This window comes from Capra hircus, chromosome 13, assembly GCF_001704415.2.
Source record: "Capra hircus breed San Clemente chromosome 13, ASM170441v1, whole genome shotgun sequence".
NCBI classification, from domain to species: domain Eukaryota; kingdom Metazoa; phylum Chordata; class Mammalia; order Artiodactyla; family Bovidae; genus Capra; species Capra hircus.
The window spans coordinates 31,707,110-31,726,120 of NC_030820.1; the positions used below are offsets into that span (position 1 = coordinate 31,707,110).

Genomic DNA, 19,011 nt, shown 5'->3' on the forward strand with positions numbered 1-19,011 from the left:
TTATACTAACATCACTAATTATATTATTTGTAAATATGTTATTCCACTAAACCCAAACTACATGTATTCCACATTCAATGTTCATTCACCCTGGTTCTCAAAAATGCTCATGGTCTTTCCAACAGGGCTTAATACAAGAGAAAGTTTGACAAGGGATTAGTTGAAATAGACAGTCTGAATCTTTTATGGTTAAAATCTCTTATTTCTGCAGATTTAAGAAACATGACCACATAAAAGTATTTCCATGGTCCCTCCCAGGGGTTTAGAAGGGACCCATGTGAGTGAGGGGCCCCAAAGGCTAAGCTTTATTTGTTTCATTATAGAACAACTCAGTGTCAGGAACAGCTTCTGATAGGTGGAGACTGGGCAGAGCCTGATGAGATGATAGAATCTTGAGGAGGAAGGAAGGCAGGTGGGAATGGATGCCAGAGATAGGAAGAACTTGGCCAAAGCCACTGAGATAAGAAACAGCTTGTCATTAAGTAGAAAAGTGAGATGCATGTGGCAGGGGCTGGAGTTTAGCAATTGCCTCAAATACTGACAGGAAGTCATCTTCTGTTTGGTCCTCCCTACACCTGACCTGCATTCAGAGCATCCTGATACCATGTCAGGCTCCACCCAATTGACCTGACCAAGGAGACGACCTGTCTAACTACTACTTTGCCTTAAAACACAAATAATCAAAGCTGTGTGTGTGACATGGCTTAACCTAGGAAGGCCTTCAGAAATAACACTTCTTTTTCACTGAGACACTGAAATTTGGGGCCATTATTTACTGTAGTAAACTTAGTAAGCATCAAGATCAGAGAGAGAAGGGTGAATTGGGAGAGCAGCGCTGACATATCTACATGGCCATGTGTTAGGCAGATGGCTAGTGGGAAGCTGCTGCATGGCACAGGGAGCCCAGCTCCACGCTCTGTGATGACCTGGAGGGCTGGGATCCAGTGGTTGGAGGGAGGCTCAAGAAAGAGGGGGTGTATGTATACATGTAGCTGATTCACATTGTTCTACAGCAGAAACTAGCACAACATTGTAAGGCAATTACACTCCAACAAGAAAACAATAAAATTAAATAAAAACAGTCTCCCCCTTACTGAAAAAAAGATTTAGGCTCAGATATACCCCCACCCCACGACTTAGACTGTATAACTACGGAATACATAGAACAATTGTTGGCTTGTCTCTATAACAAAATTAAAAGTAGAAAATTCTATCTTAATTTAGAAACCTTTGTATTATTGAGAATATAAGTCACCTACATTTTTGAGAATTTATATTCTGCAAATAAGTTAAGAAAAATCTGTTGTATTGGCTGTAAATGGGTGTTTCAACACTGATTGTATATGGTAAACACCTGAGCCCCACTCCAGGCCCATGAAACTAGAACCTGGGGATGGGACTAAGGCATTGGCTTGACTAGCAAGACAGAATAAACAGATAAGAACTCCTTGGGTGATTTCATGAAGTTGGTGATGACAAAATGATGTTAAATAATACTTCCATGAAGGTTAATTATTCAGGATTCCCTATGAGGTCAAAATTCTTGAAAACATGAGTATAGTAATGTCACTCACAATTATGGGAGATCAGTTAGTGAATTTTCTGATGTAGAAATACACTGGAAATGTTGCCCAAACCTCTCAACAACATACCAGGAATACATATTTTGGTATTAGAATTTCCTTAACATTTTGTAAATAATGTTTTTCATTTAGAAGGGACCCCTGACAGGCAACTTTTTTCAACAAAAGGTGACACTGACATTGGAAAGGCTTTCTGAGTTGGCTGGAGATCCTGGCTGTGCTGCGGGACCTTTAAAATGTTCAAGTTATTCATGGCAGGTCTGCACAGTTAGGTTTTGGCAAAGACTGTTGATCTCATTCAACTAGCTCTGCGGGTTTGAGTTAACCCTTCTCCTTGTGGGTCTGCTTACAGCTCACATACAAACAGTTCTCTGTGAAATTTCAAGAAACCTGTGATGCTACCATGTTCTTTTTTCTGTTGACTTATTTTTTTTTCTTCAAGGGCAGGAAAGTTCAAGACTGCCTGGGCTTGCTCTTAATTCAGGATTTTGGCAGGGGTTCTCAAACTTTGATGGGCATAAGAGTCTCTCAGAGAGATCATTTAAAATAGAGAGTCCTCTGGGCCCCTGCTTGTGATTCTGATTAAGTAGATGTGGGTCCAAACCTGGAATCTGCATTTCAACAAGTATCCCAGGGGATTCTGATACCCTCAGGCTGTGATTTTGATGAGCAATCTATTCTGGAATCATTTTTATGTGAAGGTATAATTTTCTCCAAAGCTATTATAAATCTCAAACAATCCTTGAGGTCAAAGTCATATAACCAAACAGCATGGAAGTTAATGAAAACTGCAGTTTTTCAATTCTATTAATCAGAAATTGTTGGTGCTAAAATCCACTTCTTTACTTCTTTTCTGAACTCCCTTATACTCTCTGCTATGGACTGAATATATGCAACCCCCCTACCAAATCCATATAGGTTGAGACCTCACCCCCAAAGTGATAGTATCTGGAGGTAAGGTCTCTGGGAGGTGATTGGGTCATGAAAGCAGAACCCCTATGAATGGATTAGCTAGTGCTCTTATGAAAGAGACCCCACAAAGGGAAGTCCATCTTCTATTAACTAGGAAGCTGGTTGTCACCAGACACTGAATCTGCTGGCACCTCAGTCTTGGACTTCCCAGCCTCCATAACAGTGAGGAATGAATTTCCGTTGTTTGTAAGCCACCATGTATCTTGTTATAGAAGCCCAAATGAATTAAGATATTCTCCCAAGGCTGCAGCATTCTTATACTCCCTTCCACCATCACCATGAACGAGCATGTGTGAGTTGACAATTTGCCTCTCTTATCCAGCCTTAGACTATAAACTCCAGGAAGGGAAAGGCCTGACATTATGTGAACCTGGGCAAATCCCTAGATCTTTGTGAAAAGAACCATTTCTCTGTGTTGTTGGTAATAACAAAACTGTTGATCAACATACAGAATCTCACTTCATGGAAACATCAGTCTCCCTGGGTCAGTTTGCTCATCTTCTAAAAGGGAGTGAATGGGAAACTTCTCACACTCAGGACCATCTTAACTCTATAATCCAGTTATGCTGTCTTGAGATGTGAGAGAGCAGGAGAAACCTGATCAACTTCTTTAAGAAAAATTGCCATCCATCTTTCAAAGAAGATTCTGTCTCTGTTTTCCTCCATTTTTCTGGAAATCAGAGTAACACTTGGCTCAAAAGGTTACAGGGTAACTGATGAAGTACCTTTCAAATGCCAGGCCCAGTGGCAGGCAATCAAATGAATTCCAGCTGGTCCTGGAGTGTGTTCTGCTTACTTCCATGTACCACCCTGGGGGTTAATTTCCCAACTCAGGCCCTGACTCTTGAACTGGTGTGGATCCAGGAGGAGGATCTGAATTCTCCAGTGGAGAAGAAAAGAGGGTATTGGATTGACAGTGCCTAGGAATCTACTTCTCCAAATGGGAGAGTTCATTCACCTGGCAAGGTTTGACTCCCTCCAGGAAATACCGGGCTACAGGTTTGTCTGTGTGTTTGTGTTATTGATCTCTGGTCTCATAATAAAATGTTGCTATTTTCTCTGGACTTGTCCAAGCTTCTATCTGGGCCTTTGCTGCCGTGTGTCCCTAGGCTGTAACTAGAGGCAGATTACTTAAGAACTGTTTTTGTTGGAAGTCTGTTCCCATATGCTGTGCACCCCACCAGCCCCCTGCTTGTGCTTTGAGCCACCTCTCCTTATGAACCACAGCCTGGCCAGATATACCTGTGCTCACCTCAAGTCCCTACGGTGGATGCATCACAAAGCAGGTACTGGGACTCCCTCTTTTAAAACTGAGCAGGACCCCAGGTCCTTGCCCCTCTCCCCACAGTGTCCTCAGCCTGCCTTTCATCTGTGGAAAAACCTCAGTCAAAGATTAAAAGTTTAATCAGAGAAGTGAGAAAATGCAGAAAGAAGGAAAACAATCAACGGAGATCAAATAGTAATAATGTGATTAAGAATAGTCAAGGACATTTAATTCCTTCTCCAGGGCTATATATACTATTCTGAGCCATATCCCATGAGCTCTGTTATAGATACTGAAACCCCCACCAAGTGGAAGAGGTTGACTACATGATGACCAGTTTCGAGCCATGACAAATTTGCCAAAGTTCCAAGGATTAGCCTCAAGGAAATGGAAACTGATCAACCTTGGAAATGAAGATTAACTGTACTTAAAACAATCAGGATGATGCTGAGCAGACCACCAATGACCAATTTCAAGATGACTGTCAGAGCTGACTGTGCTGTTTCTGCATGTAGCCCCCTCCATCTATAAAAACTCTTGCCCACTGATTGTGAATGGGGCACGGGCAGTCAGCCTTTGGACAGACATCTGTCCCACACTCTCCGGTTGCCAGCATCCAAAATAAAGCAAACTTTCCTTTCCGCCAATCTGGCCTCTTTTTTGGCTTTTGAGGGGTGAGCAGCTAGTCCTGGGTTCAAAACCACTTTGACTATCCACGGGGCCACTCCCTACCCAGCAAAGACACCCAAGCCAAACTTGCAGAGCTTGAAGGAAGCAGACCCAGTCTGGAACCTCAGCCTGAGCAGCTGACAAGGACTCCGCTGCCAAGTGACAGAGAATCTGGCACAACCTCCAAAGGGGCCTCAGCCAACTGGAACTTGTTTAGCCACCGTGTTCCCCGGAGCTCATCTTCAAGATGTTTTCCATCACTGCACTTGCTTCTCTTCCTCCTAACCACACCTTTTCCTCGACAAGCAGGAAAATCTCAATTCTCTGGGGTTCCCATGGGGGCCAAGAGGAGCAAGGAATATATGTCTTGGGAAGCCAGACAGTATCAGGTAGCTTTTCCTGAAGCTGATCTCAAAGAATCCAAGCCACTGTGTTCTTCTGGACAGTCTTCAACTGAGTGTATTCCACAGCGCCAAGCCTCAGGATGTCAAAGACCCAATGTCCCAGCTCAAAGATCATTATGTAGAAGGAACAAATTCTCCCTTCCTTTGCCCTTTTAAAAAAAAATTTTTTTTGACAGGGATCATTTTTAAAGCACTTATTGAATTTGTTACAATATTGCTTCTGTTTTATGTTTTGGTGTTTTGGCCTTGAATCATATGGGATCTTAGCTCCCATAACCAGGGATGGAACCCACATTCCCTGCACTGGAAGGTGAAGTCTTAACCACTGGACCACCAGGGAAGTCCTTGCCCTTTTGTTTTATTCAGGCCCTCACTAGATTGAGATTTACTCTGTTATATTCTACAGTCTAAAGAGGTTCACATGGGAAATGCTACATGGCCCCAAAGAGAAGCTGAGTTTCTATAAGTTCTAATGTAATAGAAAGCTGGGTTTCTTTTTTTTTGTTTTGTTTTTTAATTAAAAAAATTTTGGACCATGCCACGCAGCAAGTATGATCTTAGTTCCTCAACCAGGGATTGAAACTGAGCCCCTGCTTTGGGAGGACAGAGTCTTAACCACTGGACCACCAGAGAAGTCCTGGAAGCTGAGTTTCAATCATAAACTGATCTGATAGTTACTTTTAGGCCTCAACAGGGCCACAGGGTGCCCAGATAATTGGTTCAACACAACCCATATTCTGGGTGTGTCTGTGAACCTGTTTCTGGATGAGATCAGCGTTTGAATCAGTAAACTGAGTAACCGGGTTGTCCTCCTTAATGTGGGAAGGGATCATTATTCAATCTGTTGAGGGCCTGAATTTGCTCTCTTGGGGGTGACCAGACATCAGAGTGCCTTAAACTGAGAGAGAGAAGAGCTTCAGTCTTAGCAAGGATTCTGAGCCCCACACAGAATGGAGACAGGAGAAGCACTCAACAAAAGCAGACCACAGGACTTAGGGTGAGAAGATCCCGAGCCAGTGCCAGAGGGTATCACTGATTAGGTCTCCCTGGTGTTTGACCTGGGACTTTTGATCCAGTTCAGGATGGAATTTCTCTCTGGCCAGTTGACAAGGAGGCTCAGAGTTAGATTTAAGTTAGCATAAGAATATAAAAAGTCATATTTCTCATGCACATGGGTGTTACTCTGACTTTCAACAGTTTTGTGAATCAGTATCAACCAAACTATTTAAACCATTTGGAAAAGTAATAGTTTTGTTCAGTATTGGACAGATAAGTTTAACAAATTAACTGAAAAATAGATTCTCATTCCCCAGTGATTTACATTTTGACATCTTGTGGGAAAAATCCCTTGCTGGATTGGCTTGAGGTGTGTTTCCAAAGGGTGGGACTTCTGTCCATCTTCAGGACTCAAGAGCACTCTCGTACTTCCGCATCTTACCTGTGCTGGCATCTTCCACTGCCAGGTCCTTCCCTGTTCCTAACAGTAGGAATTCCATCCATTCAAAGACGTACTCTGATTCCACATTTATCAGTAGACTCAAAAACTGTGGATTCCTCTCTTTGTTTGCAAGCACTAATAATCTTAAGTCAATGCAGTGAAGTGTCTATATTATTGTTTACTGCTTGTGGTCACTATTTTCTGTTGATGGGTCCCCTCTATTTATCAAGTACAGTGTGTAATGCTAGGAACACAAAAATGATTACGACCCGTGCCCCATTGATGAGTGCAGCTAAGACGTAACAAGATGTAAACACATGAGTTAGCATACCATGGGGCAAGTGGGATAAAAAAATATCACAAGGCACACATTATGGAGATTCTACCACACATGAGAATCGTGAAAGGCTTTCCAAAGCAAGTGGAATTTGAGCTGGGTCTTAGGAAAACAAACTAGATTCAGCAGCCGAGAGGAGAAAGGGGCTTTTCAGTTTGAGAGAATATCATGAATACTAGAACCTGGGGAAATTCAGTGTAACGGAAGCAAAGTGGCCTGGAGAAGAAGCCAAGGATGACTTCTCTGGTGATCCAATGGTTAAGAATCTGACTGACATGCAGGAGACACAGGTTCGATCCCTGGTCTGGGAAGATTCCACATGCTGTGGGGCAACAAAGCCCACATACCACAACTAGAGAAAGCCTGTGCACAGCAATGAAGACCCAGCACAGCCAAAAGTAAATATTTTTTTTTTTAAGGGGAAAAAGAAAAAGAAGGAACTGAAGTGGAAAGGACTGTAGAGTGAATTACATGGAATTACATCACAGAGCTTATAGATGACTGCAGTGTGATGACTGAGCTCCTATACGTGCCAGGTACTAAAATGTCCTGAGGGCAGATGATATATGCATCTTAAAAGGGAGAGAAGAAGGCTCAGAGGTCCCATAAGAAGTCCTACTCAGGGCCAGTATTCAGTATTCTTTCCACAGGTCTGCTGGCTCCTATTACCAGCACAGCCTGCTTTAAGGAATTCTAGAAACTAGTCTAGTGGTTTTCAAATGTGTTCTCAAGAACCCTCGGATATTATGGAATCCAGAAACAATAAAGAATATCTCCAAAACACAATCATCACTCTTCTCAGATTTACATATTTGGGTGACCTCTAAGAATTTATTTTTTAAAAAAAGAGTTTTGCTGCTAAAACAAATAATTTAAAAAGGAAAGTCATTGATTTAGTCAAATCCTTTCTTTTAATAATGAGTTTTCCTCTATTGTGCAAGATTATACATTTATTATAGAAACTTTGGAAAATATTGAAAATGGAAAGAAAAATCACCTATGTTCCTACCACCAGTGGGGAACTACAATTAATACTTTATTTATAGTCAATACTTTTGCCACAAATATATTTGACATAGTTATGATCTAAATAGCATTATACATAAGTGTTTAACAACTTTTTAATTATATAATGTGCCTAATAATTACACAAATATTGTAAATCTTTTCATGCCAAAATGAAAATCCGTTGAATAAGCAGTGAACAATTTATTTTGTAAAATGCTCTTGAATGTCATTAGTTTATTCAACATAAATGTTGAATCATTTTTTTCTTGGCAAGATTTGAGTTCACATTATTTTTAAAGTCATCAGGTTAAACGATATTCAAAAGACAAATTTCAGCTCAAGTCACATACTTTTGACATATTTAACTATGAATACCAAAGTTTCGATCTTAAAAGGAGAATAAAATGTTCAGTAAGGATTCTACTGTTTTCCTAAAAATATTCTAGAAACTGCAATATTTTAAGTGTGTGGATAAAAAAATACGTTTGATGGTTATATACTTTAATGGAATATCCTTTAATCTCAAACTACAAAGGATAACTTCTCAATTTTAGAATCAAACAAATGAGAAGTTGAATTTTTGAAAAGACACAATTCCCAGTGGTTTGGACCAGTACTCAAGATTCTGAAGAAGTATCAAATGTTAAATACATCCTTTGACTGGTAACGTCTTTGGTGGCACTAGCGGTAAAGAGCTCATCTGACAATGAAGAAGACGTGAGACTGGGGTTCAATCCGTGGGTCAGGAAGGTCCTCTGGAGGAGGACATATCAACCCACTCCAGTATTCTTGCCTTCAGACACGACTGAAGTGACTTAGCACACATAGCTAACTCCAGGAGGACTTTGAAACCAGTTGGAGAGTGATTAGGAGATGAAGAAAGATGTCAGAAATTCCATTTTCCTTACCTCCTCAGAAAAGAGTGAGTGAAGTGAGTGAAGTCACTCAGTCGTGTCCGACTCTTTGCGACCCCATGGACTGTAGCCTATCAGGCTCCTCCATCCATGGGATTTTCCAGGCAAGAGTGCTGGAGTGGATTGCCATTTCCTTCTCCAGGGGATCTTCCCGACCCAGGAATCGAACCCCGGCCTCCCACATTGCAGGCAGATGCTTTACCGTCTGAGCCACCAGGGAAGCCTCACCTCCTCAGAAAAGAACATGGATGCAAACCATAGCCTTTGGAATGTTAATCATCATATTCACCCACATCATTTCACACTCTTCTCCCTTTTTAAATGGAAATGTAGGGAATAAATAATAACTTCTAAAATAATAGAAACTAATAAATATTATTTATTCTCTGGTGGTCCAGTGGTTAGGGCACTGTGCTTTCACTGCAGGGGGCATGGGTTCTGTCTTTGGTTGGGGAACTAAGATCTTGCTTGTTGTGCAATTTGGCCAAAAAAAGTTTTAAAAAGAAATGACACTACAGTTGATTTACAATATTGTGTTAGTTTCAGGCACTCAGCAAAGTGATTCCACTCTTCTCCCTTTGATACCCCACCTCCTGGTATTCACACTGTTAGTATATCTCTCCTATTGAGTGTAGGTAATTCACTTCTGACCAGTTCAATATGCGGTGTCACCTGGGATTAGAATTCACTAGATTGCCAAGGACCACATGGGCTTGAAAGGGGATTCTTCCACAGTCCAGTCTTCAAAAGAAACCTCAGCCTTGGTCATCACCTGGATTGTAGCCTGATGAAACCCTAGAGTGGACGGCCCATGTGAGCCACTCCTGGACTCCCAACCCACAGAAACTGTGGGATAATCAACATGTCAACCATAGCCCAAGCTTGCGGTTCAGTGTGGTACAGAAATAGATGACTCATACACCTGTTTACACAGTGACTCACTCTGAGTGACTCAGGAAGTAACTGGGAAATTAAGTGGTCACCAGGCCTCCTCATTCCAACTCTCCGTTTCCATGAGCTTTCTCCATGTCTGAAAATACTGCTTTAAGAAGCAGAAAAATGGGGCTTTGTGATTACCTAGAGGGGTGAGATGGTGGGGGTAGTGGGGAAAGGCTTAAGAGGGAGGGAAGATATGTATACATATAGCTGATTCAGGTTGTTGTACAGCAGAAACTAATACAACATTGTCAAGCAACTATATTCCAAACAAAATTTTTAAAGGAAGCAGAAAAAGATGGCAAGACATATCATTGTTGTCTCAAGGGGTAGCAGTGTTTACATTTGGTGCAAATCAACAGAGAACAGAAAGAAGTTCACAGATAGAGGTTAGGTTTCTGGATTTCACTCAACCAACAGTCCAAGAATGGGCAGCCAGGGCTGCTAGGGTGGTTTGGGTGATACTTCTGAGGCCTAGGCTCTACTTCTGTCTTCCTGTTTCAGTTGGAAGGGGGAGGCTCTTGTTCTTTTGCTTTTTACCTCCCCCGGGGCCACAGCTGTGTCACTTCTACGTCCCAAGTGGGATGCCCCCTTTGATGCCCCCAGCGGACTACCACTTAACATCACCTCAGAGCTGTGTCACCTGTCTTTTAAAGAGTCCGGAGAAGCAAGGGTTTTTAGTTGAGCACTTTGCTGCCCTGAAGAAATGAAGGCAGGAAGAATGGTTAACAGAGAGACATCTAGCAACATCTGCCACTCAAAGCTTCATTCCCAAAGACAGAACCATGGAAAGATGGGATAAAAGGAGGAAGGAAATAAAAAGAGCGGAAATGAATGATGTGAAAAGCTGGCTATAATGAGGATCATCAAAGCCAAAGTGAAAGGTAAACTTTTGGGGATCATATTATTTATTTTATATTTTTATTGGAGCTTAATTGCTTTATAATGTGTTACTTTCTGCTGTACAACAACATGAATCAGCTATATGCATACATATATCCCCTCCTTCTTGACCCTCACCCCCCTTCCTCCCACCCCACGGCTCTAGGCCATCACAGAGCACCGAGCCGAGCTCTTCCTGCTAGCTGTCTTACACACGGGAGTGTAGGTACGTCAATGCTATTCTCTCAGTTCGTCCCACCCTCGCCTTCTCACCTCTGCGTCCATATCCTCATTCTCTATGTCTGCATCTCTACTCCTGCTCTGAAAATAGATTCATCAGTACCATTTTTCTAGGTTCCATACATATGTGTGGTTGTTTAGTCTCTAAGTCATGCCTGATTCTTTATGATGTCATGGACCATAGCCTGCTAGGCTTCTCAGACCGTCGGATTTCCCAGGCAAGAATACTGGAGAGGGCCACCATTCCTTCTCCAGGGGATCTTCCCAACAGAGGGATTAAACCTGTTACTCTTGAATTGGCAGGTGGATTCTTTACTACTGAGCCACCAGGGAATTCTCATATATGTGTTAATACGTGATATTTGTTTTTCTCTTTTTAACTTCACTCTGTAAGGCTTTAGTTTCAGTTACATTACTACAAATGACCCAATTTCTTTCCTTTTCATGGTGGAATAATATTCCAAAAGGTGAATTTTTGAAATGACTAATAAAGCCATTTTTAGCAGGTCTGACACAATATAACAGTAAAAACACTGTTTCAAAACTATGCATATAACATAATCCATTTGTTATCTTGGGTAGAGACACAACCTTCTCTTTTTTTAATGCTCTTGGATATCTTTTTTTATTAGTAGTTATACATGGTTTTCATAAGGAAAAGAAAATACTGTTTGAAAGTTGCACATAAAATATGTGTTTTTTTAAAAATCATGTTTACTATTAGTTTCCAAATCAAAGATCACCTAAATGTCAACATTTAAAACAGGTGACATTTCCTAACTGGTGGAGATAGTGATGTCACAGAATCAGGAGATGGATAAGACTCTAGTATCTACCCTGTAGATGCTGTCTCTCAATTGAACGTTCAGATTTTCCTCTGAGAAAATAGTTGAAGAAGGAGTAGTGTTTGTTTCAAATGCCTAATGGGTAGAACTATTATGTATTACAGAAAAGGAGAGCTTGAAGTTCTATTTGTTTTAAAGTTTTACTTTTTTACTGAAGAAACTTTTTTCCCTGAGAACTTTTGTGCTGAAGGAGTTTTGAGGAGAATTCAAAAATCAAAATGCCTATCTGTATCACATGAATTTTTAATTTTTTTATTAAAAAAACTTTTTTAAAAAACTCTACCCAATACTATATAATGACCTATCCAGGAAAAGATTGTTTCATTTATGATGAACTTTTGCCTGATTCCTTTGTGTAGCCCATGATTCATTGTAAAAAGAAACCTAGACTTAACGAATAAAAATGGAATCACATTGCAACAGACAGTTGCTTGCTGGTATAAGCACCAAGTTTGATGTATACAGGCCTGGATTTCTGGTGTCATCTACTAGCTGTGTGACCTGGGGATTTTAGAAATGTACAGTGAGAAGAAGTTCATCAGGTTCAGGACTTCCTGGTGGTCCAGTGGTTAAGAGCCTGTCTGCCAATACAGGGAACACAGTTTTGACCCCTGATCCAGTACAATCCCACATGCCACGGGGCAACTAACCCTATGCACCCTAGAGCCCACGCTCTGCAACAAGAGAAGGGTATCACAACAAGAAGCCCGAAAACCACAACTAGAGAAGGCCCTCACAAAGCAATGATGACCCAGTGCAGCCAAAAATAAATGTTAAAAAAATGAAGTTAATTACGTTCTGTTGAAATCACATGAGAAAATACATGTGAGGTTACTTAGCCCAGTGCCTAGGCATTAAAGACAATTCAAAAATGTTAATAAACTTTATTTAGTTATGACTTAGGGAGGTTAGAGTCTTGGAAAAGAGGGAAGAAGACAGCATAATAGGAGGACAGGGGGAAAAGCAAGGCCCAGAAGTAGCTGAGTCTTAGGACCTCATCTCATTGCCAGAGATGGCCCCACACAGAGTGAAGTGGAAGCTGAGGAAGAGGGACACAAGCAGTCCTACCACGAGCTCAGAGTCTCATTTCTTCAGGACATTTGCTGGAATATTCATATAATGAATCTATAAATCTGTGATGATTATGGAAGTGAATGATGATCCCTAGGGTTGTACCGTACACAACCTGCAAAGCTGTGCATGGCCACCCTGAACGACACAAGATGGCTCTACACTTTATTCAGCCTCTTCTGAAGTGGCTGCCATCTTGCATTTCATGTTACCTGGTGGGCCCCTTTAAATTCTTTCCAGGTCAAGGCATTATATTGACATGCTGCTGCTGCTAAGTCGCTCCAGTTGTGTCCGACTCTGTGCGACCCCATAGACGGCAGCCCACCAGGCTCCTCCATCCCTGGGATTCTCCAGGCAAGAACACTGGAGTGGGTTGCCATTTCCTTCTCCAGTGCAGCAAAGTGAAAAGTGAAAGTGAAGTCGCTCAGTCGTGTCTGACTCTTAGTACCCCAAGGATTGTAGCCTACCAGGCTCCTCCATCCATGGGATTCTCCAGGCAAGAGTACTGGAGTGGATTGCCATTGCCTTCTCCAATACTGATATGAGATAGAAGTTTGAAACTCAGATCACACAGGACGGCAAAGAATTGGAGCTGAAGGTAGGACAGATTAATGTCTTCTAGCTTCCCTTCTACCTCCTATTACATCTTCCTGTGTCAGCACAAAAAAAAAGTCCCTGTATATCAGGAGACTGACTTCCCTAGTGGCTCAGTGGTAAAGAATCTGCCTGCTAAGCAGGAGATGCAGGTTTGATCCTGGGTCAGGAAAATTTCCTGGAGAAGGAAATGGAAACATACCCTAGTATTCCTGACTGGGAAATCCCATGGACAGAGGAGCCTCAGATCAGTTCAGTTCAGTCGCTCAGTTGTGTCTGACTCTTTGCAACCCCATGGACTGCAGCACACCAGGCCTCCCTGTCCATCACCAACTCCCAGAGTTTACTCAAACTCATGCCCATTGAGTCAGTGATGCCATCCAACCATCTGATCCTCTATCGCCCCCTTCTCTTCCCACCTTTAATCTTTCCCAGTATCAGGGTCTTTTCAAATAAGTCAGCTCTTCACATCAGATAGCCAAAGTATTGGAGTTTCAGCTTCAACATCAGTACTTCCAATAAACATTCAGGACTGATTTCCTTTAGGATGGACTGGTTGAATCTCCTTGAGTCCAAGGGACTCTCAAGAGTCTTCTTCAACACCACAATTCAAAAGCATCAATTCTTTGGTGCTCAGCTTTCTTTATAGTCCAACTTTCACATCCATAAATGACTACTGGAAAAACCATAGCCTTGACTAGACTGACCTTTGTTGGCAAAGTAATAGCTTTGCTTTGTAATATGCTGCCTAGGTTGGTCATAACTTTTCTTCCAAGGAGTAAGTGTCTTTTAATTTCATGGCTGCAGTCACTATCTGCAGTGATTTTGGAGCCCCCAGAAATAAAGTCTGCCACTGTTTCCACTGTTTCTCCATCTATTTGCCATGAAGTGATGGGACCAGGTGCCATGATCTTAGTTTTTCTGGATGTTGAGTTTTAAGCCAACTTTTTCACTCTCCTCTTTCACTTTCATCAGAGGCTCTTTAGTTCTTCACTTTCTGCCATAAGGGTGGTGTCATCTGCATATCTGAGGTTATTGATATTTCTCCAAGCAATCTTGATTCCAGCTTGTGCTTTATCCAGCCCAGCATTTCTCATGATGTACTCTGCATATAAGTTAAATAAGCATGGTGACAATATACAGCTTTGACATACTCCTTTTCCTTTTCCTAGGAAAAGGAATACAGAGGACCTCCGTAGGTAACAATCCATGGGACTGCAAAAGAGTTGGATAGGACTTAATGACTAAACAACAACTTATCAGGAGATACTGCAGCAGATGAAACTATTTCCAAATTAGTAAACCCTTGTAAATCCTTGTAAATGTCAACCAGGAGTCAATGAACTCCTTCTTTGTACATAAAGGGGGTTAATTTACACCTGAAACTCATTATCCCCAGAGGCTGGTTTGGATTGCAAATATAACCATGCTTAAGCAAGGTTGATTTCAGGCTTGTTGGGGAAGCAGGCAGGTTGGGGATGAAGAGTTAAGAGCTATAACCCAGATCAGATGAAGAAAGCAACACCTCACTGTTCAGCCAAGTGCTTCCTCCTTCTTCCTTGGGATCTGCCTGCCTTCCACCTTCCTCCAAGGCTTCTCCTTGCCCCTCCTAATGGCTGTCTCACTCTGAGGCAGGAAAAGAAATCTGGTCGGTGGCTGACTTCTGTATGACTCTGAGGGGAGAGCAAGCCTCCAGGCAAATGATACAGACTGTGACCTGAGGGAAAAGTTCACTTAGTTGACAGCCACTTAGCTCCTGGGTGGCCTGGTTGAGGTGCTGGGATCAGCTGAGACTAGTAATGGGTGTTTGAGAATTCCTGCAGGAGGTAACCTGCTGGGGCTCTAAAAGGCGCGGATCCCTAGCCACAGGGCCCCTGAGACTAGGAAACATAGGACTTCAGGCTGGATATCCATCTGGGAATCAGGAGAAAGATCTCAAAGTTCCAGCAGGGGGCGCTCCCCCAGGACCACTTCATAGCCAGTCAAGATGCAGCTCTGCTTTAACCCGGAAAATTATACGGAGGGACTTGGGCTGGGAGGGCTGATCTGGGGATCTGATGATTGGAAGTGGACCAGGAAGCAAGGGCTTAATTCCAGAAATAAGGCAAAGCTGAAGTTCTGAAAAGCAGCAGGAGACAAGAGGGCTGGATAATTCGCTCAGCAGACTTTGGGCTACTTAGATACCGGCTCACCGAGTCCCTGAGACTGAGATGGGGCAGAGCCTACAAATGATGCTCAGGTGGTTCCAGTTGCTGGGTGGGCAGTAGATCGGGAGCAGGAGCTTGCGGGGAGCTTTGCCCAAGGTGCCCTCTCTGGTCCGGAGTCCATTTCCTGTTCTGCATCCACCTCCACGGCTGGAAGGTCTTGACCACCTCCTCACTCCTCTGTTGGACGCATGGTTTTGGACTCCTACTTCAGGAATATCTTCCCACAGATGTGGAGAGATACAGGCCATGGCCCTTCCCCTGACAGTTTAGATAAATCTTGAGTGTTCCCTGATGTGTAGGTCAAGAGCAGCTGGGTGTTTTCTGGAAGCGTTGGCCGTCCCTATTTCTAACAGGCTTACCAGCATTGTCCTAGGATCATTTCCCTCTTGTTCCCAATCTTCATATCCAATGAACGTTTGAGAACAATTATCTCACCTTCTTTGTTTTTTGCCTTGGTCTCCCTCCCCAACCACCACCTCAGAACCCAACTCAGAAATCCCTCTCCTTTCCTGCGTTTTTCAGATTCATTTTGTGTCTCTGGAGCCTCTGTGCTGTTTCCATGTCCACTTTGAAATCTTGGGTTTTTAACTTCTCTTACCGCCTATAAAATTTACCACATTTGTTCTTTCAGTCGTTTATTCCCTAATAAGTTAGTGAGAGCTCGTTTCACAGCACCGGAGGGCATGATGTAATTACTTTTAACACAGACTCTGAGATCAGAATATACACAGCTAATTAAAGTTTCCCTCTTGAGTCCCAGGTAAGAATTTCCTCTAGCAAATGCTTTTTTTTTTTTTTTTGAAAAATGGACTTAAGAACGCCTGAAATTGTTTAAAATCCTGTAACTTATAAAATAAAGTTCTAATGAGCCTGTCTTTTTTTTTTTTTAACAGATCTTTGGTTTGAGTGTGGATAAAGCAGTTATCACAAAATCATCTGAGAAATAAAAGAAATCTTCATTTAACATGAAAACCTTTCCATTCTGTAAGTGAACTCGTTTGACCTAGATCTATCCTTTAAAGGGCAAGTGGCTGTAAGAAATTCTAAGGTTGTTCTTAGAATTCTAAGACAATTGGTAAATATTGATATAAAAAGTTGGGTTCATTAGCGACACCGATTTGATTTTCCTGAAAATTGGCCAGACAGAAAGTTCTCACTTTTATGCACCTTCATTGTTACTCTCCATAGCAACTGAAAACTTTTCTGGGCTGAAATAATCCTCTCTAGCTCCCAGCGCACAGTCAAGGAATTTTAAAAACAGAGGACTTTGTAACCACGAAATACCCTCCAAGATTTAAAAGGCCACAGAGCTCCAGATAAATAATCATTTATCTTTCTTCTGAAGGTAAGCACTGGGTTTAGAAATGTTTGTATCATCCTCTGTCATTTTTTAAATGCTAACATAAGAATCTTAAACTTGCTCTCTCTTTTTAAACCATAAAAGTAATCCTAGTATTTTTGTTACTACCCCACAGCCATTTTAGCTCATCTCTGAGCCAAGATCTGCCATGAGATGCTGTTAACATTTTGCATTCCTTAAGCAATCGGTTGAAGAGATTAATATTTTTTTTCCAGAAAGCTGATTGGCTCTAAAGTTGTCCTTTTCACTTCTGTAGTAAGCCCCAAATATGTGGATTTATCATGCTTCATGCGGACTTGAAACTCTCTTGTTTTTCTAAGATAGTTCGTACTTTTAATCAGCTGAAAACTAACCAGTAGTTCTGCACATTACTGTTTTCGTCCTTTCCTTTTTGAAAATCTTCTAACTCAGTGTGATATCTGTAATGTATTCAATTTATTTTCTGTTTACTTTTATTGACTTACTTTACTAAAGAGGCCCATAAATCAATGGGTTAAAATGAGGATGTTTCCTTTTGGAGGTGTGGAGAGATAAATAAAGAGTTTGGGATTAACATATATACACTACTGTACATACAGTAGGTAAACAACAAGAATTCCTACTGTATAGCATAGGAAACTATAGTCAATATCTTATAATACCCTAAAATAAGAATCTGAAAAAATATATATGTATAACTGACTCACTTCCCTGTACACTTGCAACTAATACAGCATTGTAAATCACCTATACCTCAGTTTAAAAATGGAGAGTGTTTCCTGCTCTTTTTTAAAAATTGAAGTATAGTTGCTATGCAATGTGTTAGTTTCTGCTTTACAACGAAGTGAATCAGCTGTAAGTATAGATATATTCCCTTCCCTCTTGAGCCTCCTTCCCTCAGCCCGCTTCCCCATCCACCCATCTAGATCATCACAGAGCACTGAGCTGAGCTCTGTGTGCTATATTGCAGCTTCCCACTAGTTATCTTTTCATACATCTGGGTTTTATGACTTGTAGCACCGTTAGGACAGACAGTGAAGTGTATTCTTCCTATCTTTTGACTCTATGTCTAGTTCCCAGAGAAGCAATATAACTCACTTCTTGGCTGTTGAACAGGTTGAAAGTCTAAACCCACCATAGTTTCCTGCCAGTGGGGGTTCGGAACAACCTACAGATCCCCTGTTGTTTAGAAACAGCTTGTCATTGCCAATCTGCTTAGCCACCCAGTTAATGAATCTTTTCAAACCTCTTGCAAGCACAATAATTAAAGCCTTCATTTTCCCCCTTTCCACTGACATTCCTCCAGCTACAAGTTGACACCTTGAACACCAACCCATCCTTCTCCATCAAAGCAGACTCGGGGTAGAGGAAGAGTGGAAATGTGCTTCTGGACAAAGCCTTCTGTATCCTGGGTGCCCTTGTTCCTTCTACTCAGCCTTGATCCCTCTACTGAGACAGAAAAACCCTCTACTCCGGACAGCAGCAGTACTTGGAGTCCAGGGCAGCTGACAGAAGTTCTACGGGTTCTCTCTGCTGATGACCCCCGTCCCCTGAACCACTCAAGAAGCCTCATCAGAACATTGCTGGAGAAAACTGGGTGCCCACGGAGGACAGACGGAAGGCAAGGAGACTGCAATCTGGTTAGTGTGATAGAATGGGATCAGGGACTGAGCGTGTTCGCAAGAGCCATGCATTTCCCAGTCACTTATTTCAGGAAAGCAAAATCAGATGCAAACCTTCCAATATCTGAGTGACCAATGCATTACGGTATAATAACTCCCATATGCCAGATCATACAGTATTCTGCATATGGCATTTAAAGACATGGAGAGCTTGTTTATATTAAAATGATAATAAGCCTTCTATAAGCCTTGCTACAACCCTTCTGCAGGCTTAGAAGTATAGTTCCCTCTTCTTTCTGACTTACTAATCCTTTTTATTGCAGTGACCTTGAATGTGACTGGTTATATAGATGCTGCTTGTTTTCTGAGGTAAATCCATCCACTATTTGCCTAACATTGAATTTTTAAGTACTTTCTCCTCAATATCAATAGGTGTGTTTTAAGATTTTGTATCATGGGGATTTAATGAATTGGATGATTGTCGTCTTAAAAATGGGAATCTGAGCTGGGGAAGGGAAGTGCTATCAGCGGGGCTGAAATGAGATCCAGGGCCACAGAGGCCCATTTTCCAGCCATTTCCTAGTCTATTAAGTGACTCTCAAACCCTGGCTATCCATCAGCATCACCTGGCCAGGCTTCACAAAATACCCAGGTTGCAATTTTCTTCTCCAAACATCAAGATTTCA

At 41.8% G+C, this 19,011-nt stretch overlaps 1 protein-coding gene across 2 annotated transcripts in view; it reads left to right on the plus strand.

Moving 5' to 3' along the window:
* SLC39A12 (solute carrier family 39 member 12) overlaps positions 16,586-19,011 on the plus strand; it is an 83,977-nt gene continuing 81,551 nt past the window's right edge. For both annotated transcript variants that reach the window (XM_005687983.3, XM_013968564.2), the window contains exons 1-2: positions 16,586-16,709; positions 18,010-18,343. In XM_005687983.3, the coding sequence (XP_005688040.1) occupies positions 18,083-18,343 (261 nt within the window). In that variant the 5' untranslated portion in view covers positions 16,586-16,709; positions 18,010-18,082. The remainder of the gene's footprint in view (positions 16,710-18,009; positions 18,344-19,011) is intronic.